The sequence below is a fragment of the Spodoptera frugiperda genome, chromosome 29, assembly GCF_023101765.2.
Source record: "Spodoptera frugiperda isolate SF20-4 chromosome 29, AGI-APGP_CSIRO_Sfru_2.0, whole genome shotgun sequence".
Classification (NCBI taxonomy): domain Eukaryota; kingdom Metazoa; phylum Arthropoda; class Insecta; order Lepidoptera; family Noctuidae; genus Spodoptera; species Spodoptera frugiperda.
The window spans coordinates 4124850-4152371 of NC_064240.1; the positions used below are offsets into that span (position 1 = coordinate 4124850).

At 37.4% G+C, this 27522-nt stretch overlaps 2 protein-coding genes across 6 annotated transcripts in view; both read right to left on the reverse strand.

Annotated features, from left to right (window-relative positions):
* Positions 1–277: 277 nt before the first annotated feature.
* On the reverse strand, positions 278–2181 carry LOC118268335 (uncharacterized protein C15orf61 homolog). 2 transcript variants are annotated; one of them, XM_035582782.2, is made up of 3 exons: positions 1922–2181; positions 1199–1382; positions 278–516 (listed from the first exon to the last, which is right to left on the reverse strand). In XM_035582782.2, the coding sequence occupies exons 1-3, from the start codon at positions 2075–2077 to the stop codon at positions 389–391; spliced, it is 468 nt and encodes a 155-aa protein (XP_035438675.1). In that variant the 5' UTR covers positions 2078–2181; the 3' UTR covers positions 278–388. The 2 variants fall into 2 exon arrangements, with proteins under 2 accessions (XP_035438675.1, XP_035438676.1); XM_035582783.2 differs by having other exon boundaries at positions 1199–1377; positions 1922–2179.
* Positions 2182–2702: 521 nt separating this feature from the next.
* LOC118268190 (protein roadkill) overlaps positions 2703–27522 on the reverse strand; it is a 51461-nt gene continuing 26641 nt past the window's right edge. For 2 of the 4 annotated variants that reach the window (XM_035582550.2, XM_035582547.2), the window contains 7 exons: positions 22075–22110; positions 12661–12829; positions 9647–9984; positions 7811–8052; positions 5440–5618; positions 4662–4804; positions 2703–4403 (listed from right to left, as the gene is read on the reverse strand). In XM_035582550.2, coding sequence (XP_035438443.1) covers positions 4250–4403; positions 4662–4804; positions 5440–5618; positions 7811–8052; positions 9647–9984; positions 12661–12735 — 1131 coding nt within the window. In that variant the 5' untranslated portion in view covers positions 12736–12829; positions 22075–22110 and the 3' untranslated portion in view covers positions 2703–4249. The remainder of the gene's footprint in view (positions 4404–4661; positions 4805–5439; positions 5619–7810; positions 8053–9646; positions 9985–12660; positions 12830–22074; positions 22111–27522) is intronic. The other 2 variants (XM_035582549.2, XM_035582548.2) reach the window with 1 other exon arrangement.

Sequence of the window (27522 nt, forward strand, 5' to 3'; positions counted from 1 at the left end):
AGACTCATAAGATCATTACCATAACACAATTAAATTGGTAAAAATAATTTATGCCTGATTCAAAAATAAAGCAATAAGTCGCTTTTACGTGGTTTGTACACAATTGCTCTAATATTTTTATTCATTAACTACGAATTTACTTCTATTATTAGAAAATTAAATAGTGAATGATTTGTTTTTACTTCAGAAGAGTAAAATCTTGAAAATGGTGTAACTGAACAGGTATTTTTGGTAAGTTACTATTAATTATGAAGTTAAAATAAAAATAATTTCTTTGTTTTATGATTTAGCTTATTTTCTACAGAGTTCCAAAATAAAACTTAACAAGTAATCTACACAACTCAAAAGTATTATCTAGGATTTAATAAATTATATAAGTTAGTAAGAGTCAGTAGCTTGATCCTTTATCTTCTGGTAATAAGAAGTATATTGTGACGGGTCCCTTAGGAGTATGAACTATTTCTTTATGTCTTATCAGTTGAGTTGCTGCTAGGCCATAGAGCAGGCAGGGTATTCCTGAAAGTAAAGAGTTTCATTATTAGACTTTTTCTATGCAGATCCTTTTGCACCTTAGGAACATGAAAAAAATTCAATGGAAAAATCTAAAGGGAGAAATGTTGTTCTTGTTACATCATAATTTACCAGAAGAAAAAGTTTTAAAAAGTAAGATACGTAACTAAAATTGGGATGGGCACTGCCTCGATGGTCGAGTGGTCGCAAGTGCGACTGCCGAACAAGGGGTCTCGGGTTCGATTCCCGGGTCGGGCAAAGTATTACTGGGCTATTTTCGGATTTTCGAAAAATTTCTCGGTAGTAGCATGGAGTCTGGAATTGTGTCCAGGATATGGCAATAGGCTCACCCCCTATTACATGGGACTTAAAACACAAATGGTGAAAAGTGGGTGTACATTGTATAGGGGCATTACGTACCGTAATGTGCACCTCTGCCTACCCCTTCGGGGATAAAAGGCGTGAAGTTGTGTGTGTGTGTAATGTGAAAATTGACTTGGGAAAGGCACCACTGGTGATTCTTCATTTTAAACCCTCTATAACTTTAAAACAAATTACTCTCATAGGTAATGAAATTGCCTTTCATACAGCATATGCTACCATTTAATAAAATAATTGTATCAAAAATAATTTATCAAGAAATGAAAAAGAAAAACCCCTCTGTTCCTTTGCTCTCAAGTATACTTACCAAAATTAATAACTTTGATAGCTCTCATGAATTTGTCGGATATTTCTAAATCTTCTGCTTTCTTCTTTGAGCAGTGATATTTGATGTAAGGAAAACAGCCAGTCCTTAATATTTGATAGTTTGAACTCCCGGCTTTCCAATTGAAGTTTGACATTCCAAATTGATCATTCTTCACACTACTGTACTGAAAGAAATCACCCAGGAATATAGTTATGCTACATGTTTAATTTTGTTTAATACACAACATAATTAGCTATCTTATTCATTCATTTTTGTATTAGAAAAAAAGGTGCATAGAAGTATAGTTAACTGAATTGATTTAAACATTTTTTGTTAATTTCAAATCTTTCCTAGACTTCTACAAACAATTGAAGGCCATTGGTCCAGCCATTCTTAAGTTTTAGCGAGACTAACGAACAAGGATTGATTTTTATATATAGACTAGTAAACCCAGCGAAAACTGTTTTGCCACCAACCATTTTCCTTGTTTACCTGCTTTTTTCCTGAATTTTCCAAGCCCCTTTGCTACACTCTGACCATTTTCTTTGGTATAAACCTCACGGAGCCTGAGACCTTTCCAACGAATACAATACCGTGGAAATTGGTTCGTGCGTTCAGGAGTTATAACGTCAGGAAAACCCAACTTATTTATAAATCTAAATCTTTTCAGACTGGTCTTTTTTACAAATATTAGCTGATATAATATGTATTTGTTGATATTACCTTAACGAAATAGGAGGTCCACGGTGGTTCATTGCATTGAATTAAATAAGCAGTAAGAACTTCCGAAGCTGCAGGTTTTGAAGAGAACTGTGCTGTCCGCATTGCTATAGTTTTCACGTTTATAAGTAATTTATTGGTGGTACAAGTCGTATACATTTTGTTAACTAAATTCTATCAATATCGCATTAATACTAACTCATGAAAATTACGTAAACGTAAATAAACGACAACGAATGAATGAAACTTACGAAAGACATTGACAATAATGACAATTTCATGATTTGACATTGACAGCTACCTATTGTAAGTGACGTTCTAACAATAGTAGAGATGTGAAATTATGTAATTTTAGATAAATCGATTTCAAACGACTTTTGTACTTTAACATTATATGGAATTTTGGCCACAAGTTACTTAATAAAAATAAATCTTCAGTCAAAGTCAAAACAAATTTTAGGATTTAGCCGTTTTCAAACATAAGTTTCACGCCTTCGTTCCACGAGAGTAGGTAGAAATTATAAGGGCACACATATTACGTGCCTATTTCTTCTGCTTCCTTCTTATTTATGTATCATCTAGGGTTTATCAAGAATCTCTCCGAGGGCTCCGACGATGTCAGTAGATCTCATAGGATGACGTCAACCAGCATTTATGCTAACATTTTTAAAGTTTTCACGATGCAAGATATATAAGAGACAGACATCATTTTTAGGGTTCCCATAATATAATTTAATTTCTGAAATACACAGTTTTACAGTAGAATAGAAATAAAAAGTTAAAATCATCATCATTTCATTTATTTGCTCAACTTACTGACAATTTCGAAATCACAGTTATTTTTGACATTTTGTAATATTCAATTACATGGAACAGCTGTCAGCTGTAGTAAAATGGGAAGTGGGTATAAAATGGTATTAAATATTATTATTTATTGGCCGCGGTATATTATATACTTCTATTGAGTAAATATTACAATAGGTACTTAGTGGGTAGGTCCATTCATTTTACAAAGTTAAAAGAATAATAGTAATAATTACAAAATTCGTCAAGTTGACATAGAAAATGAAAAAAATGATAATAATACTAATAAATAACATTTATCAATTTGTAATTTAGAATCATATTAATTTTAAAAGTTAATGAAGTGAGCAAAATGAGGGGCGAGTCAAGTCACGCCGAGTTGGACATCACACATGACACGAAGTAATGTACAATCGATGAAGCGAAACCAACAACAATAATAATACATTAAAATTTAAATTATTCCAGTGATCATCTACATATGAAACCAAACAAAAGCGTTCGTGTAATTATTTAAACCTATGGAAATATGATAGAAAAATCACAATATGTCATTGGAATAACATCCTACAGTTATAATAAAAAATTAATGGTGTCATCAGTGATACCACTTAAGGGTTAGTACTTAGAAATATTTTATGGTGGGATCGTAGCTCATCTATATACAATACCAACAATTTCAATAGACTTATACAATCACTCGAGTCCCCTACTGCGTCTACGAGGTACCAGAGCCTTGCACACAACTGTCTCTGTCCCAGCTCTGTGTCGAGCCGGGATCCGTTGTTATTTCATTTCACACGACAATTTTGTACAAACCTGTGGTACATACATAACTTTATTGCATTCAATTACCACTCTACTTCAAAATATTTTCAAAAGGCCTACATTATACATTGTCTAACATTAATGTTCTTGTAATTTCTATGGGAACACGAAACACCAAGATTTACCAATCCAATTATATTTGCATTGTGGCATAATAATCATTACATTCGATTATTCGAATTATTACATTCTGTACATCACTATTAATTAATAACCGATTATGTCAATTTGTTAGCCAATGAATGTTACAATCATAATAATAATATAATGATATAAATTTATATGACATGGATAGTTGTTTTAGACACGAGTTCCATATTCAATACATAGTAATAATTTACATACATAGCTGCAAGAGAATGTTCACAAAAACGACATACATAAAATATTAACCCGAAGCCTACATCCAAAACTACATCAACGCGCAAAAAGCGTCCAGCATTTCTCCGTAACATACACATTAAAAGTAATTATTAAAAGCGGTACACTAATTAACCGCAAGAGACAAAAAAACATTAGGATCGAATATCGTCTTGAGATCAATCATAGTAAAACGAAGGTCCGGATCGTGGGATCCGGTGTAATGATACGCACACGTGGGCCGTGGGGGGCGCGGCGCGCGGGCCGGGTGGCGTGTCTTTGGTATAGCGGGGGCGGGGGCGCGGGCGCGGGCCGGGGCGCGGACCGGGCGGTGCCGCACTAGGCCTGCTTCACACGCTTGCGCGGCGGCCCGATGGGGGGGATCTGTTGTTGCTGCGTGGCCAGTGCGCGGAAGGCCTCCGCGATCAGGTGCGGGTGAGACGAGATCATGTTCTTCCAACCCGCAGTGTCCATTACGTCTGTAGCGTGACTTCTGCGTAACAAAACAAAACAACATTAATATCACTGATCATTATAATCATGATAGACTAAAAGAAGCTAGGTTACTCATGAATAAGGGTTCCGATTGGGTCCGAAACTAGTTGAGCATACCCGTAGATGAACAGGATTTATAGAATTATATTTACTGCTTGACAAGTTTAGGTCTTGATTGCATGTAAATCAACCTTATCCTTTTCCCACTCAAATAAACAAGTAGCAGTTGCATAAAAGTCATAAAGTGTATACTAACGTGTTAATAAAGTCGATGGTTTGCGCCTTGAGCTGGTCAGCGGAGTGCAGGTCGGCTAGGATTAGTGTGTCCGCGGCCGTCTCAACCGATAGACTCAGGCATAACGCTTCTTCACACATCACTTTTAATCGCTCGAGTGCGTACTGGAAATAAAGAAAAAAACATTTATTAATAAACATAAAAATATCGAATGATGACAGTTATGAAAAGCCTACAAAGTGAAACTTCACTATTTTCAATATAGAAAATAGAATTAGAATTCAATTTGATATAGAACTGAGCAATAGCAATAACAAAATACACACTTCCTCGCCCTACAAGTAACAGAGCATTTTAATTCAGCGTAGTAAACACTGTCCTATTAATTACTTGTATTTCCTCCTACACTTAACCATCGTGTCAATTAACGAGTCACACGATTTTAATCTGTGCCATAATTTCTATGCACGTGGCTGACTTATCTTATTATCTCTGATTAACGTTTTTATACATGTTTATAGCGTGATAGTGGCTATTAAGGGGTCATTTAAACGTTTTTCTTTTATAATTTCCATTGACTTTGTTCAGTGAATAAATATTATTAAGTAGCAGGTTTTAATAACAGATTAAAGGAGTTAACTTTTTCTAATAACTTTATTATTCAATTCTACCGCTGCATTTTACTCCTTAATTTATAACAAATCAACTCCTGTCAAGTTCACTTTAAACGTAACGGTTTTCAAATAGATGCACTCTGATTGGTGGCCCAAAAACGAAACAGCCAATAGCAACAGCTTACCTTGTCAGCGGCTGCTAAGAGGTCGTCCGCCATCTTGTCTAGGTTGGGCGCGCGGCCCGTGTATATAAAGCGTAACATTTCTCGTAACACCTCGTGGTCTACGTCTGTGATGTCCACTCGATTCCGTTTCCGTTCTTCCATCTCGTGTTCAAACATCGCTGCGAATACTGGACTTCTCGCTGGAAAATGCAAAAAGGAATTTATTAGAATTTGTACTTGGAGTATTTTTTTTTTTTTTTAGCAACGTCTCGGGCAGGCCTGGAGTTACTGAAAGCCTCATCCTCAAGTTCCTAACCGCAAAAGGACTGGTAACGCACTTGTAACTCCTCTGGTGCTGTGAGTGTCCATGGCGCTGTTTGCTTACCATCTATGATCAGTCTATTCATGATATTTTCTTTGTCAATTAATTTTGACTACATTAAAGCAATATTGTTCTGGTTAATCTCAATCGCAAGTGCATCTGCTGAGCATTGTTCTAGTTCTAAAGTCTAGTATTCTCAAAATTTGCAATATCGTATGACACCGCGCGTTCTATTTAGCAAAAATAAAACTATATAATAATTTGTAATGAGACTATAAAAAGGTTTATTAATTTATTTTGATAAAGTAGGCAATAAGTATGTAAAAATACAAAGATTTTAAAGTCAAACGATATTAAAGAATTTATTTACCACATACTAATTTACCTCAATAAGACAAAATAAAAATACACATAATATTCGACCTACAGAGATGATTTGAAGAGGCGTTGCATTACTGATGTCATAATTAAAATTAAAACAATACAGTTTCAATTTTATTTCGTGTAACAGGGAAAAAATAGCGGTCATTATACATTATTCTAAATTCGGCCGTTATCATAACCTACTTATGTGCATTTAATTTGTAACAAATAATACGTTGTAATCAAATGTTCTGGATTAACAATATTATGGTTATTGGGACTTATTATAGCACATTGGGTCCTATTTACAACAGCAAAGTGGAACAGAACCTGTACCCAAATGCTACTTTTGCGCTTGTGTACCGAGAGAGTATAAAACTCAATGTGGATATTGAATGAACTAAATGCCAGAAAGCAGCCAAACTCAATAGGCTTTATAGTCCATACTCTGAATCCTATTTTAATAGCTATGATTGTGGTTCTATAGTTTTCACATTGAATAATTATTGAGATTTTATTGGATTGCAATTGCATTGATATTGAGATTGGTTTTAAGAGCCCAGGTAGCAGCGTTCTCGGCCTGATAAACCTGAACCTTATAAGCTGCGATATCCAACTTGGTTGCCATGTGTGAAGATTATCTTATGTAAAGAAGGCTCATAGTCCAGCAGTGTACTGTCAAATGCTGTCGATGTAATTCCTGTTTACAGGAATGGGTGTAAAAACCCAATGTAAAATAGAAAAACAATAACAATATGATAATTATTGTTGTTATTGTATTATTACTAACTTATTGTTATTGTAAGCTTAGTCAGCACCCAACACTGCGGTTTATTGATAAACTAATGTCATGACGGAAAACATTAGGTTAAATTTAGTAATTTTGTACTATTTAATAATATTTAAATGTATATTAAACGCTCATTTATACTGTAGTTATTATAAAGTGGAATAACTTCGATTGTTTGTTTCATTAAATAGGTTTCGAAATTTTAAGTTCCAGTTGGATATCCATTGGAAAATATGCTCTTCTGGCAGTGACATAGACTACGTTTTATCCCGCTATTCCTACAATAGGTACCTACTCGAGAGAAACCGCAGAAAAAAGCTAGCAAGCAATATAATACGAGTTATAATTTATTTGTTAGTCAGCCGCGCTCGGAAATTCCACTCGAATTTGGTACAAGGAAACTATAGTTAGATAGGAAGGGGGGTTACGGGACAAAAATAGATTAATGTCCTCTCCTTGGCCTAAAATTCCCACATGTAAAATATAATTAATAAATACTGCTTTGTTAGTGAAAAATAAATATTAAAACATTGCTACAAAACTGTTGATTTCATATCGGACAAAAATCTTTTAGATAAAAAGCATTTACTACACGTGACATCGGTACTATCATGTCATATATCTAGAAATAATACCTACGAATGTTATAAGAATTTCATAATATGATATAACGATCATACATCATGGCCTTTCGAAGAAAATGGCGCATTTACGTTTAATAATTCCGCGAAAGTCAAGGCAAATACAGACCTAATGCAAAATTGAAAAGAAAATCCGAATATCAGAAACAGAACCCAGAACCAATATGCTCAGCAGTTGCTTTGTAGCCAATAAACTCAACTATAAATTGCTTATCTTTTATGTAACGCCATAAAACGTAATACCGATAACAGACTAAGCACACATATGTAAATTACCTGCTAAAATTGCTTTGTGTGCTTGGAATTCCCTGCCGCCAACTGCCAATGTGACGTCAGAGAATCTTTCATTGTCGAAGAGAGCCCCTAGGTCATCGGAGAGTCGACACTCTGGTACTTTGAACTGGACCACGTTGCTCTGGCCACTGATGTTGATACTGTCGGCCACTACCGACACTTCGCAGAATATCGTCAGCTTGTCTTCTGGTAGGAGGCCGTTCGCTTCGTCTAGTAAGAAGTCTCTGGAAATTAGAGAAATGTGATGTTAGATTCTATTCTTTAAAACTTTATCATAGGAAATTCCTACAGTTGAGATTAGTTGTTCTACTTTGGAATTCCCGGGAATACGCAGAGCAAAACACTTGATGAATATTATTATCATGCATAGTCATTTCTACAAGTGGATTAATTACTAGGAAAACCGGACGTATTGTGAGCTGCGAGTTGTTTTGATACAACATTTTCTAGGACCAACGTCATCGACAGCTATGTGGGAGAAAGAACCCTTAGATATCTCCTATCGGTTATAAAATATCGTGAGTAAATGTAGCAAAGAATAAAATTGAAGGTAACTGATTTATAGGTATAGGCAAATGTTCTTGTTCTCATTTTTACGTTGTCGTAAAACTGTTAGCACTCGGTAAAGTTTGAGTAAACCTTGTGGTATTCGCATCACCGCAATGAGGCGCAGGGCAATGGTAGATTTGGCCCAAAGCCGATCGTTAGTGGCGCCCTCTCCCTTTTAGATACGAACCCAAGTGTTCCGGTATTAGGGGAAAGTTTGCCATTGTAAACGTATTGATGGCTATGATATTTATATCAAAGGAATTCTGCTGTTTGCTGACTGAACCGAATATAAAGTCAACTATGGCGGTTTCTCGTACGCTGAGTTGCAGTGAAGCATATTTTTATAGTAACTAGCTGAATATTCACATGCTTATTTGTGTGGTGAAAAATTACCGGAATATTGTCCCATAATAGACTAACTGACTAACTGTTACTATAAAAGCTAAACGTTTAGTAGAAAAAAGTATAGGTAAAGGCAAAAAGTTAAATACGGAATTAAGTAAAACTATTAATAAAAAGGCTCATGGACACGGCCGGCCCAGCGGGCAACAGGTAGTTATAAAATTGTTAGAATTAGATTAATGAACATCGTCCACACCTTGACCCAAAAAGGGTTTCCGAACCAATTGTATCAATCTAGGCTTATTTCCAAGAATGTATGCCAGGTAAAAATACTGCTAATAGGATAAGTAGAGACTGTGCTTAATTTCTCAAGGATATTTAGTTTTTGGGGCTTCGTAGACTACTCTTTTAAACCACATAAGGATACTTAGAAATAACGATTGTAATATAACCCTGACTAGCTTCGTCTGTGCACCGGATATATTGAACGCGTGACTTCCAAAGGGGTTGATTTACATCAAGACCAATGACACAAGACCCCTCGATAATACACCGTCCTATCATTACAGCCGTTGATGCGGATCGCACGTGTGGTGCCAAAGCTCTACTTATTGTGGTTCTCCAGCCCTCGCGAGAAACCCATATTTTCAGCAGCAGGGAATAAAATTATGTGCTCAGTTATGGGGTCCGCCCCCAACCTAACTGTTACGACGCGTAAAGCTACAAAAACCTACACAATTCCGTGATTTTTCGTCGTCAAAAGTGATATTATGGAATTATTTTGGGGGAATGAACCTAAAAGCAATATGTATGATAAAATTATTTTTATCGAAACTGTGACTAACAATACTGCGTATTATTTTGTAGAACAGATGACGGTGTAACAGTTGGAATACTATGAATAGGTACTACATATGTGTGACTCACCTTCTGATAAATTTTTTGAACCCCCAATCTTTGCCTTGGACAAATCTGTATGCACGCTGTGACTCCATCGCCTTCGTTTCTTCCCGTTTTGCATTTAATATTGAGAACTTAAACTTTGCACGCACTTCTGATTTATTACACGACACTAATAATAAGTATAAAGATAAATAGTCTTTGCTCTCTTCATCGAGTCCTTTAGGGTTAACACGAAGACACCACTTTAACTTGTCACTAGCACCTGCTGAAAAAGTCGATGATTTTAACACTTCACCCATTTCTTCTCTACAGAAACTAAAATTGTTTATTGTCCACATGTAACTGAACTTAACCACTTTGACCTGCAACAAAGGAAAATGAATTTAACTTAAACGTCATTTAGTTACTTATTATGTTACACAAGTAGGTAGTTATGAAAGACGTATAAAATGCTTATGATAGGTACTTGTAGAACTACGCAGAAGCTTAAACACAAACTTGTAATGGGTGGAGATAGTCATCAGGTAGAATGATGCAAGTACAATGCTTTATAAATAATGGAAAGCCATAAATCAGCGAGGGAAGCGGATAGTCTCACAAGGTGTCCCCGGGTGGCTAACGATAAATCTTCGACAGGCCGGAGCTCTAACTACTGAGCTTAGTGCTCGTGCATTGTCCTTAATTGCCTCACCGACAGTCACCATGAAAAACAAACAACCAGTTTAACGACTTATTTATGGCAAATAAAGTTTCATGAACAAAATGGGCAACAGTCATTATTTCATTCATGATTCAAGGTTACGATGTCGTCTGTTGTATATTTTAAACAGTTTATATTATCGGGTTCGACAGTCTTTGATCTTGGTTTCAGGTAATTTCAATGGCCACAAACACATTTGGCGTAGCTATTGAATAAGGTTATGGCAGTTCGATTTGAATGTGACGGTGTATAATTCATTCGTAACAATATAATTAGCATGGTGCGAGTTAGGTGAACGTGATCGGCGCATTGTCGGGGGCCCTGAGCTTCGACGGGTGGACACTTGGGCCACGGCGTCGGTCAGGAGGATAGGCGTAGCAAGTCGCGGGCGCAACCTGGCCGCCGCTGGTCGTTGCCCTCGACCGTTGCTTGGCTTGCGGTGCTGCTGGGGTCTTCGCCCGGTCGCCGACCCGCGCCAAGGCCGCCCGCATCATCCCCGGTCTCCGCGCATTCGCGGACACATAGATAACATCCGTTTGCAGATTCCACCGCCACATAAAAGCCTTATATGTGTGCTCCTTATAAAAAACCAGCTCTCATTTAGAGAAACTTGTTTTAAATAACAATGTGGAGGAAAATACGTGGGCCTAATCATTTCAAACCATCTTGACAAATCAAGAGCGTGGCGCATCTAAGGTAAAATAATAATTCAACAACAATACGCATTTGCAATGTACAGAGTATGTAACGTATAGTTGCAAAGGCTTAGTTTGTTGATAAACGTAAGTAAATGGCAGTAATTTTAATAGCCTTTTCGAAGTAAAGTGATTTACAACACGTAATGGTTTCATAGTACCGTCGTTTGTGTATGGCTCAGTTCCTCAGTTCAAAGAGAGCTCTAATTGTAGCGATAACATGCGAGGTTTATTGTTGACGCGTTTCCGAGTACTAATGAAGAACGTGATTATCGGCGAGCGGCACGTGTACCAGCGCAGCAGAAGCGCCAACGGAGAACACGTGTCCAACTGAGACTACAGACTACACTGCAGCGTAGCGTCCTACACGGAAGCACGCGGTACTGTACCCACACTCTTCTGTACATTACATTGTACAATCACTACAATACACGTTCATCATTACGTCTACACTGCGAGCATTTATTTTAATGTAAACGCCGTTAAATAACGGTACGACCACGAACACATCACAACAGATTCCTAAAGATTAAAACTTGAGACAGATCTTAATAAATGTACGTGCGGCAGCGGTTGCTCACAAAGCAAGCAAAAAACCACCGTTATTGTAGACTAAATAGATTTTTGGACAAAAAGTATCAAAAAGGTAATACCAGATCGTCGAGTCTATGTCGCACAACGGTCGTTCCAATTACTTTAGCGATGACCATCGGCCGGGAAAATAGCATTTTCATAGTGATACCTAGTTAACTACTCGAGCCGAATAAAGCACCTCCTCGGATGGCCAACTTTGTTATCAGTACGCGGCATACTGTTGCTAATATGTTTTATTGACGTCTGAGAGAACAAACGACTATTATGTAACATGTGAGAATATGACGTCGAATGTTTGGCTTGGCATTGCTCAGTTATCACGTCTACGTTTATCCGAGAAACATTTTAGAAATTGGCTTTTTAATATCACTAAATCAGTGACACGCCGCGGGGTATACGCATACCGCTAGCCTCGGCTGTAAGTAGTTGTAGGTATGTATAGCTACACAACGTGACGCACGAGTCACCTCTGTAGTTTGAACAGCGGACACGTGCACCGCTCTTCCTAGTAGTTTTAAATATGTATGTATACGTTAACACAATATGCATATGCGCGCAACATATTTCAAGTTCACCGATAACGGCCTTGGTAAACAATTATTATCGCCATTCGCACCACATCAACATATGACTTGTATTAATACTATGTACAAGCCCATGTATGAGTTTACGACGGTTATTTGACGAATTCGTTACTTTTATAAGGTTTTTCTGAGTTGCGTGACTAAAGCCTTCTGTTTCTGGGCCCATTTTCCGATTTCAGTTAAATTTTCAGTCGGCCATGGAATGCCCTTGCCATTCACGTCAACCTTCAAGCTTTGTTTGTCTGAAGCTTTTGTTTTTCATTGGAATAAGTAAATACTTTATGAGACTTGAATGAAAATTGATGAACCATACAATATACAATAATGTTATTATAGAGATCGTATGGAATGGAGGACTTCTACACAGTAACAACACAGGGTACGCCGGCGCGCAGCAAGCAGCAAAGCTACATTCGCGTGGCGTGACGGCTTGGGGAACAAGTTTGGATGGATACCATACATTACCTGTGTGAAGCACCAGTTTTCCGCGACGGGCGTGTTGCCGTCGTGCAGCGGGCTGGGCACGCGGCTCACCGCCATCCCGCCGGCGCCGTTGGAGGAGACGCGCGCCGATTGCGGAGCGGCCGCGCCGCCGCCCGCGCCTCCACCGCCGCACTCGCTGCCTGACCCGAGCCTGCAACAATACATAACCATCTATAAGTCTACTTGCACCAAATACTGAAGCCGCAATAAACATGCTTGGGAAAACCAAGAATTAACCACGAACTGATCTGAAATAATAGAAGAAATACACAAATAGTTTTGAAATCAATCGAAAGTAGTTCTGTACAATGGGCGAATACTTAAGTTTCAGGTGAAAAGGTATTGATACATTAAAGCTTGTTTTCATAATCAGCTTTAAGTTTTCAGATAGCAGACTCGATGAACGCGCCAAAGATATGCCAGGTCATAAATACGAAGGTGAAAATCGATTCAATGAAGAGGGTGGAGACGAGACGCTACACGAGTAACAATCCTGCCAAGTTTCCCATGCAAATGAAACTCTTGAATACAATAGCTTCAATTACTTACAGAAACAAACGATTTCGACTGCTCATGTTAATATTCCGAGAGGAAGTGGCTCAATGAGAACTGGCCTAATTGATACAGTTCATTAAATAGCAGCCATAATGAAGACGACAGTTATAGCCTTATTATAATAATGACAAAAGCTGTCGTTTATTAACAAGACGTAAAGAACAGAAATAAAACAAATAATGAGACAGGCTTCCTAATGAAGAATCAATTGAGAAGGACAACTCAATAATGAGCATTTAAAGACCAGGAAATTGATTTCATGGCGTTACACGTTTATCTTAATGTGAGCGTCGATCTATACAATAATGTACACAGTAAAATACATATTAATGAACAAATCTATACTTGGTAAACAACAAACAAAGAAGGCGATAACTGAGTTTATTTAGTCCTAAAATCTAAATGCTTGATAACACAAAAACATGTTCCCATTTATCTCTATGTCAGCAGCGATCATAACAGTTAATATACATACTTGTTGTAATAATAAGGAATTCATCGATCGATGATGCAATATAATAAGCAAAATAATAAAACCGAAACGAGTAAGTCAAACAGGACAACTTTAATGATGTCACCGACTTGTAGTTTGGCATTTAGGCTTTATTCGGAAAATGAGTTAACATTTGACTAGTTTGTTTCTCAGATACAACAAAGACTAATAGGTATTCAATACACACTTGACGGTAATTGTTATGTACATATTACCGCTCAATGGAACTTAAGTAACAGGACACCTTGGCGGATTGATTAAACATTTTATGTCACCGTCTAAGTCTTAAAATGTGCTAGTTTCCAACAAATAAGATAAACATACGTTGCTAACAAGCTACATTATCTCTTGCAAAACGTTGGAACCTAACACAATTTCCAATGTATCGTGAGATAGAGCAACAATAAAATGGGTTACCTAAGGTGTCCTAGTAATTTCTAACACGGATAAAAAGCTTAAATGTTTTAGGTACATTGCGTAGACGGCCAAATGAAACAAATACAATACGCTAACGAGTGACCTAGTGGCCGATAAGCAATACCTGCAAATTCTCATAGAATTGAATGCAAGGCGAAAATGTAGCAACGTCGTAATACGCCAATCAACGATCGTAGTTTCGCTTCCCAAATCTGGGACGCGAACACAATACATTATACACTTTATAAATGTATGTACCGGTACGTGCGCACCGAGGACGGTTGCTGAACAATGACGACCCGGCGAAAGAAGAGTTACACGTTAGTATCTTTCGGCTTTTGGGTTTCGGTGCCGTCAAAATGTCGAGAGTATGTCGAAGTGGGACACTTACAATGTGCGAGATTTGACCGTCCTGCGAGACTTTCACGAACTGTATTTCGATTACCAAATACGCGTTAGAATCTGTGTCAGTTTCATCACCGCACTGCATCCGTTCACAGTCCGCGTGCGGTCGCTTTTTGTGAAGGTATAATCGTATCACGCGAGTTAACTGGATACTTATTTTGTCAGCTGTATTTCTGGAGCATTTTATTTCGAGCGCCCAATTTCAACACTCAGCACTGAATAATTTTTATAAAGATAATGTTTACCATTCTTTTCTGCTTAAGCAGAACAGCAAGACACAAACAAACTTACAGGAATCGATTTATTACTAAAAATAACAATTGCTTTAGATCCCCTTTGAATTGAAACGAAGACAAAAGTGTAAACAAATTTAATTAGCAACAAAGAACCAATGAATTACTTTTTATTACTAGCCTCCTCAGAGCGTACACCTACACACTGTTTTACAATCTCGATTAAAGTTTATAATAACGTGGTTTATTACGACAAACAATGTCATGACAGTGATGATAGAATATCCTAGATTCCTGACGAGCTACATGGTCATTCCGTTGTGAAACATAACCCACCCAAATAGATTGTTATCATTTAATTAATACAAACACTGCTCCAAAACATCGCACGCTATTAAATCATGATGACTAAAACAAATAAACAGAATTTAAAACGAATAAAAAAAGCAGGGTAATAGCTGGACCTACATAGGAATAGCTGGGACAAAATGGACATTTCTGGTCTGCATTGGAGCAATGAAATGAAGTATGTCAAACATAAAAAAGTGTCACAGCACTAAATAAAAGTAGGCTAAGTGAATTAATCGACACGACCCAGAAACTGCGACTGCGAGAGTCGAGTCTTTACAAGTGATGTGATGTTGAAGAAGACAAAATATTTTTAACACCTTTTAAATTAACTATTTCACTCTAAAGTTTTCCCTCTTTACAAATTCCTATAAATTCACCTAGATAAAAACGTTGCAAAACACATAAGAAAAAAATGTGTCATGACGAAATCAACAACGATTTACTAATTGAAATCAGAAGTCAAACATTTCAGCAGAACATTACACATGTTAGATTAAATATTTGTTTCATGTCAACTGTTAATAGGTGGATAAGATTTTCATTCTGTTGGGCTGTAGATAAGATATCGTACGCGCTACGATCACTCCGAGGTCGATCAACAATTTGCCACTGTAGCAAATGGAGCGGCCCGACCGACCTACATTCAGCTTCAGTAAACCGCTCCTATGACGATTAACAATAGGTGAATCATCATATCAACTCATCTATTGCTTTTGGCCTACATTTAAAACTGTTGCCATAATCTGCGGTGCCCATATGACGCATTTAGTGTAAGATGAGTAGGATTTCACTTGTTTCGTAGGGTATTGATGGAAAGGTTGCGATGTGGCCGGATGGCCCTTGCGGTAGACCACCCACCGGTGGGACCACCAGGCTAACGACACAAAAAACTATTGGATCGTAAATGATAGCGTTTTTGTCAAGACAGATTTATTATTTAAATAGCGTTATTTGAGCATCCAAGAGCCTTTCATCTATTTTACTGATTTTCTTAATGTGGTTTGTATAAAAACTAATTAAAACGGTCATCAAAATTAAATTATTAACTTCTAACGTTTCCGAAGATAATTTATTGAATTTACCATACATTAGCTTCATTATTCTTTACAAAATTTTGTTATTTTTAAAGTCATCATTTAAATAGACATTGTGATTTGTTAAATGACCCTCGAACTTAATGGAAATTGTGGTGATTTTTATTGTCAATGATGGGATCTCATTTAATTTTATTAGTATAAATTCTACATTGACTGAATTATAGACCTTTTATATTAAAATGAAGAAGTCAACAACCCGTGAAATGTTGAGCAATCTACGTAGTACGTATCATCGGTCTCCCGTGGTCTTATTATAGATGTCACCCGACCAGCTTGCATCCTCTTCTATATTTAAGTTCTCTCGACGTCGTTTCACTACATTATTGGGATCGGTTGGTAAATCTCAAGCCGTAAGTAGGTGCCATAAAAACAGGGAATGGGGACTCCGTTTTTAGCTGATTGAGTTATTGGTACCTTAGCGGTGACATCCAACACAATTACACATCTGTTTCTGTTGTGTCACGGCCTCTGAATTTCCATCAACAGATAATCAAGGATGCGTATCTATTTAATCATTCACGTATTACAAATAGAGTACGGTCATATGAAAGCTTCATTAGCATAACAAAGAAATATTGCAGTACAATCATGGCGTAGTTACAGCGCTAACATTTTCATACGCAATTAATTTCCTTTATTCCTGATTTATACGCGTGTAAAATAATATTCAGCGTGAATATTCTAACATAGAATTAAAGCTACGTTATTATTGTAACATATATTTAGATTTTAGCTTAAATAATAAACGTTGTGGTTTTCCGTGCCCATTACATTGTTATTTACAATTAGTCGTACATGTCCTATATATGTTAAGCCCTGAAAGGTTCACAATAAGGCTGTATAGCCATAAATTTGCAATCAATAATAATAATGGCGGACGCTTGTCGAGACAATGGAATCGGAATAAGGACGATAGAACAATGAATGTTCTGATACGCATGTGACTGGTTTTATTTTACAAACGGTGGTTCGCTGATGCAGCGGGCGTGCCAAGGGGGGAGTAACCAAGTGAGCAATGCCCTCTTAACGATGACTGCGTGTTGTGACTCAGACGCCCTGAGGACGACCCGACATTATAGGGTCCTCGACTGGGATCTGAAGGACGGCTTGTTTACAGCGAGCAATAGTCCTACGATATCTGCATCGTTATAACGTTGCACACTTTTGTTGGGCAAAACAATGCGACAATAACAATGGGAAACGGTTTGCAATATTCATAGATGGAATAGTTTAGCACCATATTGGGTCTACAGGAAAAATACCTGTTGATATTGCTTTACTCTAGTCTGCATATAAAGTAAACATTAACATAATTTCAATACTAGAACAATTTTTAAATGTAACTATGCACAATAAGAGCCAGAAAGGGGGCGTTAATACATTCCGTACTATTGATTTCGTGCCAGTTTTCCTATAGAAGACTGGTCTGCATCGGATTGAAGACGGTTTAAGTGGATACGAGGTCGCCTCGTCTTGTAGACAAAGCGAGTAAACGATTCTCTGTGCTGTGACATTTTAATAATAGAGGTATTGTATCATGTCCGGTGGTGACGCAACAAGTACACATGTCGAGGTTACTTAGGCGTTACAACAAACATCTAGTGTTCCAAATAACAAAACCTAATTTCGGTGGAAGCGGTAGGGCAATCTCAAATATTGAGTAATTACTGACAAAGGAAACGTGTTGTTTGTTCGTACAAACATTAACATGACACGTTTAAATACGTCGTTTAATGAAACAGAGAGAAGCGAAAGAGATTCAATTGCAAGTTGCAGTAGACTACGATGAAAATGGTATCGATTTTCACGTTCACGAGGTAGGGTGGAAAAGGAACGGGGCGAGTCTTTGGACGGCTTTGGAAGTAGGGTCTTGCTACAGCAGTGTATGAAATTAAAAGCAAAACATAATTCCGAGCTCGTTCTAGATTCTGACGAAGTTGCGGTCAGGCTGCTCAAAGCCGTCTGCGGTGAATACGCTCGTAAACTAACCGACGAACGATGGTAGATAAACTTGTTACTATTATTCTTTACGACTACGTGATATGTTGTGTAAAGTAATTGTTTATGTCTATATTATTGGCTACATAAATATGTGGTGTATTTGCGTAGACGAATGTATTTGCGTTAGTTATGAACGATATTGTTAGCCATAGTAAACTTAACTAAGAAATACATATTTGTTTCTAACACTCGACCTCTTTACATAGGACAAATGTGTTAAGTGAAAATCGAGCAAGGTTCTATGAGAAATAAAATATTGACTGTGATTGAAGGTCTTTGGTATCAGGTTAATCGCTGGTTTTATCTACTTCTCAGACTTTTCCATGGAAAAATGATCACATTAAGTACATTCAGTGCAAATGACAAATGGAAAGTAGCCAAAAAGATTCAATATATTTTTTGGAGGAATGTTTTATACTTAGCTACTTTTAATTGTGACAGGAAATGTACTAAACGGATTATTGCGTATAATATTTTAGGAATTTGTACTAATGAATCGGCTGAAATACGAGTGACGTAGACACTAATCAAACACATGATATATTCAAGGTTGCGGCCACCGTCATAGTCTCAAACGTTGTAAATACAACAATAAAACAAGCGACATCGAGTTCAGAGTCAAACAACCACATTTTATTGACACGTAATTAGTTTACTGCGACCGAAACCATGTAACCTTTTAAATGTACAGACAATCGAAATGTTCGCGACTTTCACTGAACCATTGTCAGTGAACTAACTTTATAAAGAGACCTCGAAATCTTGTATGTTCTTTAACAACTGGAACCATTGTTTAAAAGTTAAAGAAAAAGTGTTCAATATGTCGCATGCAACCCCAAAGCGATTTTGCAACCAGGCCTTGTGTAACATTACGCAATATGGGAAAGTAAACAGTGAAACCTCTTCAAGCGACGATACACAAATGAGTTGTGGAAGTGCATGTTCTACAAAGTATAAGTCCATAAAATATTACTTCAATTTCGTCCGGTTATCTCCGCCGCTACGTGGGGGCAGAAAGGGAAGATGGAGTGGAAAAGGGATAGCTATACCCCACAGCATCAATAGTCAGAGGGGTTGAAGAGACACTACAAACAACTATAATAGTACATCGCTAAAATGAGCCTTATGTTGTCAGCAGTAAGTGTCATTGTCAAAACAGCTGGCAGTTGAACGTTAGCCGTAGTCCCCGGTCGCGCTTCACATTATTTGTTATTATTCGCCTTTGTTGACTGCAGTCATAATGAAATGTATAATATTGTAGACGCGTTTAAGAACCAATTTTGTAAACTCGGTGACAATAACATTAACACGTCTTTGTGATGATAAAAACAACAAACATGCTGGTCAACTATGTGATAAACTAATACGGTCATTAGGTTGAGTATTGTATGACAAAGGGGGTACGGTGATGAATATTGTAATTATTGTTGGTGATAACGTAAAGCGTTGTTACATAATTATATTATTTCGCAGTTGGAGCGAGTATGCGAACGCGGAACTGAATGCTCACCACCTTTATTTGTCCGCGATGTGCGAGGACGCGCAAGGTGACCGTGCTCCGACGCTACGTCATCTCAATAGATGATGGCCGTACGTGTGGCAACATGACAATTAAGGAATATGCCGTAAGTAGAGCTCGATAATCACGTATCGTTTGTAATACATGTCAATTTAGGCAAGAGAGAAATCCGAGAGCTACGCACCGTTACGACGCAACGCCATGTCACTCCAATACTTAATCTCCGTACGTGACCAAATATGTGTTACAAATTCATTAAAGCAGTTGATATCATAAACAGCTACAGTTTTATATATTTATTATTTATTTGTTTTTCAGGGCCAAACGTTAATTTTAGAGATACTAATAAGGAAGCTACATAACATAACATAACATATCTAACTAACAAAACAGGAAAACGAATACGCTAGCTAATCACTAATATCGACAATGGCTATAGTACCATCATAATACATAATTAAACCATTATCGTGAAAAAATGTAAGGCTAAGATAGATTACGAGTATTTATTCAGTAGGTACATGCTGAGTATAAATGCTATAAAGTAGTTTTAATTACCATAGCATAAAACGTTAAGCCTTAAAACTTCCGCAATCAACTACTCACATATAGCGATTTACACAATCTATACCATACATTGAAGGAACCTTTAATATTGGAAAACTGATGGAATCAGTCTAAAGATTATACCTATTAGATAATCAGGACATAATGAAGATAAAAACGGTCATTAACAAATAACTAAGGAAACAATTGCAATGGTGACAGATGAAATATTCCAAAATACAGATGATTTTAACAAAAATACAAAACATAATTCGATTACTAATCGATAATGAAGTCTAAGGTGCTAATTGTGTAATGATAAGTGCCTGTACACAACACTATTGCAAGGTAAACCGATGACTGCATGATATATTGTAATTTGGCCAACAAAACTGCGCAAGTAAAATTTGCTCAGCTATATGTGAAGACAAATAGCGATATTGTACCAAGAGACGGTATCGCGGTTGTTTGAACGAAGCTTTATCGTTGTGACATTGAAAGATAAAATTAATCAATGAAAGTCACCAATAGCAATTCTTTCAGAATAGGCAACATCCTATTTCAAACGTTATCGGATAAGTTAGTAATCTACATCAACGATTTCCGTAAAACAATTATAGAACATGAGCTCACTTGGATCACGAAGGAATCTTTAAAAAGATTGGAGTTGTATTAAAACGAAGTAAGCTGAAGATTCTTTATTCCCAGAAACGTTTAAAATAAATGAGAAGCCAATGAGAACACCCTATGAGTTCTATGAAGGCTTCATAACTGAATCCATTAAAGACGTCTAACCGACCAATGATAATAATATAATTTATGTAACAACAATATACAGTATCATTAGAATTAATTATAAAGTATCAACAGGTTGTTATGAATAATTTACCAGCCACATTAGGTCCATAGCATCCGCAAAAAGCTGAAGACCGTTTCGTAAAGGTCATCGCAGAAGAATATCTAAATATCAGAAGTACAATTTACTTTAAATCTCTTGTGTTTATGTTACATTCCAGACCTTCTCCAGAGCGCTGCGTCGGCAAGACTTGGCGAAGTTCCAGAGCGATATCAGGGAGCGCTTCTTAAACACAAATATTACGAAAGTTATCCGCTACGGAATATTTAACTTTATGTGTTAACTTCATTCACACTAAAATATTATGACATAACAAAGATGTACTTGCAGAATTATTGGTTTGATCACTCGTGTCGCGTCGCTACCAAGTGACTGTACATTTCCTGGTTGTAAATCAGAGTGCTATTAGGCTTTAATGTCGGGAGCCACTGCCGCCCGCCAACGGTCTTGAAGTTAAGGAAACGAGACAGAATTATAAAAGCGCGCATAACCTCTGCTGTCGAGTAATAGAACGTTTGGCCTCGTGAAGAATCGAGCGATGGATCGACAAACTGAATAATGGTGAGACTACGTCGTTACGTCATGACCTTCATAGGCTGGGCTGTGACGTAGACGCACTCACGCCTACCTGTTTGCACGTGGCACAATAAAACCAACGTTATTATTGAAACTGTTCACATGGATATTGCAAATGATGAAAAACGTTACTTCATTATCTTTTTCTAAACATATTTCCAGTTACTTTAACGACTCTATTACTTCTTCAACCATGTTTCAGAAAATTTAATAAGATTATTACATAACCCTTTATGTAACCAACATTGAATTCCAAATAAAACTAAGTTCCATTAGCAACATGTTAAATAAAATGTATACCCAAAAAGTTGTTAAAGGTAAATAAAAGAATTAAAAATATTACGTACTTCAACGAAGAGGAGCGCGCGGTTTGCTGATTATACCTAGAAAGGAAATGACAATATTGTTATAGTATTAAATAGACGAGTGAGGTTACTTAGGAAGAGACCTAGGATCAAGGCTCATACTACAAAAGATTATCATGGGCACAACGCGAGGATAAGCTGTAAGGCGGAAGCGGTAGAGCGAGGCCGAGGACGAACGGCCAATTCTGAATCAAACAGAATGCCTCGCATGTGAACACAGAAGCGGTTTTACTTGCTACCGTTACGTTGTAAATCCATTTACTTATTTATAGTTGGGCGAATTATTCACATTAATATTCAACAACACTGATAGTTGTTATAAAATCATTGAAACACATTCAAGTTAGTTATTCTGAAAACATTAAAAATCACCGATAAAATAATCACAATCGACCTATCAACAGTTCCAAATATAGCGTGAAAGTTACCAACTTCTCGGGGAAATCATTTTGAAATGATTACAACGACACTTAACACGTTTTAAATACAAAGAGTGACGTGAGCAGGAGTTTGCGAAGCCGGTTATGTAAGAACGCACGCAAAGGTGGGCGAATGGGAAACGGAATGAAACTGATACACGGTCCACGCAACATGCCCCGCCATGCGCCAGCCACCATACACCATCAGTATTTGGCAACAGCGCCTTTGGAAAGCGAAGACATCGATGACGGTGTAGCGCATGCAGACGCTAATCTAACTAGGACAGATTGATTTATAACTCAAACAAGAAACTGTGCCACCTCGGCCCTACGAGTTCTACATTGTTTTGCCATGAATATGCAATCGCAAATAGATAATAAAGATTAGAAAATAATGTTATAAATGCGATGTGTCTACTTATTTATAATAAAGGCTGGTCGACAATGATTTCACCAGGAAACTTGCAAAGTCCTTTCGACTCATTACAAAGTGACAAAGAAGGTTGAAATGATTCGGCCTCAACTTTTATTGTCCTATGAATTACTAGATGGCCAAAATGATTGGGGAGACCTTGACTTCAGCCTAATATAAATTGCATGACCCTACTTCCTACACTGACGAGGGTCGTCACTGTCGATTGCCTTTAATTTTATCTAACAATTTTGATGGCCATTCAGAAATCTAACAGATTTAATTCTGTAGTTGTTATTTAAATGTACAGGTGGAGTAAGTACCGCCTTGACGACAGCGCACATTGAAATAAGTTACAATGAAAGAATCACATTGAATCCAGAAAGATTAGTATTGGTGAAGAGGACGAGGCCGAAGGTATCAGCACATCTACATGATACGTAGAGCCGGAACAACATTAAACCTTGTTCTTTGTTTAGCAAACACAAGCTATTACACAAGCGGGGTCATTTTAAATAATCTTGAATAATACAATAATTTATAATGACTAATTTGAATAAAAAAACATCAAGTATTAAAAGTACATTTATCCCACATCTTACGGCCACGTTATCTGTCCACACCTACAGGTAAAGTCTATCTTTACCTTTAACCTTAAAATATGCAAATGTAGCTGTGCCCTCCTTTTTGCAATTTACCAAGTACTTACTGTTCAACACAAACTATCTACGGTAGGTTGAAATATTCTTATTGCGATCTCTCCGCGCTCGGCGCGTTTATTAAAATTATTTACTAGCCCTGACACAATACATCTCGGTTAGATGTGGGTGTGCATGTAGATGGTTCAGCCGTGCGTTGGTGTGCGTGTGTCAAGCTCGTCGAGACTCTGGCAGCAGTTGGTACAAGCAGCTCAGCACGGGGCATCGAGAACGCGACCCGGTTCGCCGCTCGAGAAAGCATCGACAAAACTCGGTTGAGGCCGCGCACACAACCAGGCGGACGTACACTTTCAGTCTTCGTATGCGCACCGTGCGTATATTAAGAAACACTAGACAAAAACGATATAAATCGTCCGTCAATTACGAAAAATTGGATTTAAACCTTTGACTTTACATTAATGCATTTATTCATTATTATATTCGGTAAGCTGACAAGGTGGAGCCTTGCCTTCCAGGCATTTTTGTACTTGAAGAAGGCTCACTAGAATACGTTTTATAAAGCTGCCCATCAAAGATTTCTTTTCAATGATTTCAACATTTTAAAGCATTTGAGGACGCGTCTACTGTAATATCTGGTTATTGCAGCGAATTGAGGCTGAGTAAGTGTGTTTTAATTATCAGGGCTATTCGAATAGTGTGATGACCTCGATAATATCCACTGTCCGTGTGTCGCACAGGATGTATTTCTCCAAGGTGTTTTGATGTTACCGCTGAATTTGACCGTTCAAAATAAATTTGTTCAGCTACATTCGACCTTGAAATTGATGCCCCCGTTCTACTTTCCTACATCTCAACAATTCGTTAATCACTATGTGTCTGGAAGTTACTAATTGGAACAGGTACGCATTATATCATTAAAAAGTTTGTTTTTCAAAATAATCTGTACGTGAATTATTCACAAACGTTATATCATTGTTTTCATTTCAAAACTTTCAAAAAACCTTCTTCTAAGCACAAAAAGAACCGGGTCAATTTTGACATCGTAATGCATTTGACCTACATGGGAAAAGAGTGGCATTTGAAAAAAATTGGGCAAGGCCTACGTGTGTATTATACGACTTTATTTGTAGGGCAATCGTTTACATGGTACTTTGGTTAACAGAATCAATGCTATATCTGCACACGTTTCGCTTTTGATAGTCGACTGTCAGACATTCATGTGAATAAATGAGGTCTTCGATGATAAAACGGGCTACAATTATCTTGCTAAAAAATTAGGTGATAAAGCAAGATATATGGAGATCTTCGTCTCGCTCTACAACCGTCCAAGTCGATTTCGGGTCATTCAACACAGTAAGGGGCACAAGGTAAAAGATGGTGCATTGAAAATGGCCTTAAGCCCAATAGCGATCTGCGGCCGCGCTGCTTCCTATTGGCGTCGAGGCGACAATGCCAACACTGGCGGCTGCTGCGAAGGTGACGGAGCTGCAAAGGTCGATCACCACTCCAACGGTAACCCGAAGCTCGGTTTCATTCAACGCACTAGATCGTTTCAATTTAGTCACGATTAACTTACTGAAGCATGACTCTCTCAACCTCATAATATTTAGTCAATAACCTTATACTCTCATTCAATTAAAGTACTTAGTAATTGATTTCAAGAACTATTACATAAATTATATAATAATTAAAGTAACAACAAATACAACAGACACGTACAGATTTAAGGTCTTTTGAACTGATTATTCTATGTATTTTATGGAAGAATTATGAATAACAAAAACTTGGTCAAGTATACATTGCCCCAAAATAAGTGACCTCTGTTTTGTTAGCTCAAGCTTCTCAAAACGAATTTATGTATAGTTAAACAATACTAACGCAACATTCGCGTTGTTACAGCTTGATATGGAAGGATAATATATGTATTGTCCGTCTTATGATGACCAGTTTATTATGCTATGGGTTACTTATGTACTGTGGTGAGATTTCAATGCAGAATTGTCAGATCTGAAAAAATACCTTGACATCGGTTTACCAAAATAATATGGATGTGAGGTGAAAAACGTAATCCCTGTAACATTGTATACATTTTTTCCAGGTAGGTACGAATAATGCTAACACGAGTGACCCCAAATCATTAAACAGCCCACGGAAAGTATAACGCAAACACTAGAGTTTTACGGGTCAACCGAGGCAGGGGCTGCCTACCGAAGGGAGGCCAGGGCGCAGAAGGCGTAGGGACGCCGAGCGGGGGAGGACCCTGACACAGATCCAAACTCATCAGTAAAGCGGCGAAGGCCTCGAGATTCGGTTGCTATATCATCGATTCCTCTACGCACCATACCGCTTTACGCACAAAATGGGTCAACGCGCGCGACTCTCCGACCAAGTTGGAGTGCGCGCGATGTCCCCGTTCCGAATTGCTCCCTCGGCAAATTAACGCTTCACGCTATTATGAACCAAATCGGCAACGGATGAAATAAATAATGTACCTGGTACTAGGTCGATGTTGAACTTTTGGAATTGTCCTGATTAAGTTTGACCGTACTCCGATGACAGTCAGTTTGCATAAAATATAAATTAACCACAACTATTTTACTATTTTAAACTTCAGAAACCATTGGGCTTCGAAAACTATGTCGATCGGGGTGGGTACATAATTTAGATCTTGCATGAGTGGGTCTTGTCATAGTTTCATGAGCCACTTTCAGCTGAGTAATGATATCGGTCGAGAGTTACGCCAAAGTTGCGACACAATTCACCTGAGAATCGTCCGATGTTTTTAGGTCATTAAATTAAAAGACGAGAATTTATAAGAATCATTATAAATTATCATAGTTTATAGAAGACGACTGGTTGGCTCAGCTATTTAATAAATACACCATTGCTCCATTTAGAAATGACATATTTTATAATAATGATCTCTCGTTTATCATAAATAAAGCCTCAGAGCCAATATACTAGACTCAATAATATGATGCCACATAACTAACATAGCATAACAAGAGCGATATTAAAAGAAATCTGAGCAGTGAGCTGTTCAAAGTCGTATGTTGGTGAAACTATCGAGATCATCGTACAAAGAGGAGCGCCACGCACCGTGCCGAAGAAAGACGCAGCGTACTTTCCATCGACAAAGACGCTATATTCAAATTATGAGGTTTCACCTGAGAAATGGCCACAAAACAAATTACAGCCATTCTCTCCAAAAGAGAAACACGCATTTAACAATAGAATCTCTTGCTCTAGCCTCTGCTACCAATATGGCCTCATCTTTTTCCGTGGGTGGCATAAGAGGCAAATAAGGGTTATCGTTAAGATAGATGTCGGTTTGTATTTATACAAATGTCAAATGTGCACTGACGACAATATAGTAGTTAAAAACTGAACGGTCTTTTGCAGTTCTATAATGAAGAGAAAGAAGAACGTTTATTTTACTATAGAAATCGCTTTTATAAGCATCACAATTAATAAGGTTCCAATTTGATCTCTATAAAAATAGTATAGTACCTAATTCAATTTCGTAGAATTAGAACTCAAACAGTCTTGTTGAAGGTAGACTAAGCTTAGCTTAGACAACCTTTCTATCGAAGAGTTCAATACGAGATAAGTTTATGCTCCGTAAATTTTCTACGAAGGCATAAAAACAGAAATGAATAAATTTGATTTCCCAAATAAGATTCAGCGGTGTATATACGTTGGTAGCCTTGACCTTGTGTAATACACATCACGATAATAAGGAAGACTTTGAATACGTATGTATGTAATCGCTGTATCAATAAATTTGCTATTTATATCGACATCATTATGTAACTAGGTGTGGCTCCAGTTACAATCTGTTTTCTGTTTTTAAATCTAAAGGATTTCAATTCGATCTTTTTCATAATTCATTGTATTCACAGAAAGTTTTAAACATTTTATAAGGTCCATTGAAGAAGTT

Coding starts and splice junctions, on each gene's coding strand:
- LOC118268335 (XM_035582782.2), bottom strand. CDS start 2,077: ATGTATACGACTTGTACCACCAATAAATTACTTATAAACGTGAAAACT. Junction 1,383..1,921: donor GGACCTCCTATTTCGTTAAG/GTAATATCAACA, acceptor GATTTCTTTCAG/TACAGTAGTGTGAAGAATGA. Junction 517..1,198: donor TATCAAAGTTATTAATTTTG/GTAAGTATACTT, acceptor CTTTACTTTCAG/GAATACCCTGCCTGCTCTAT.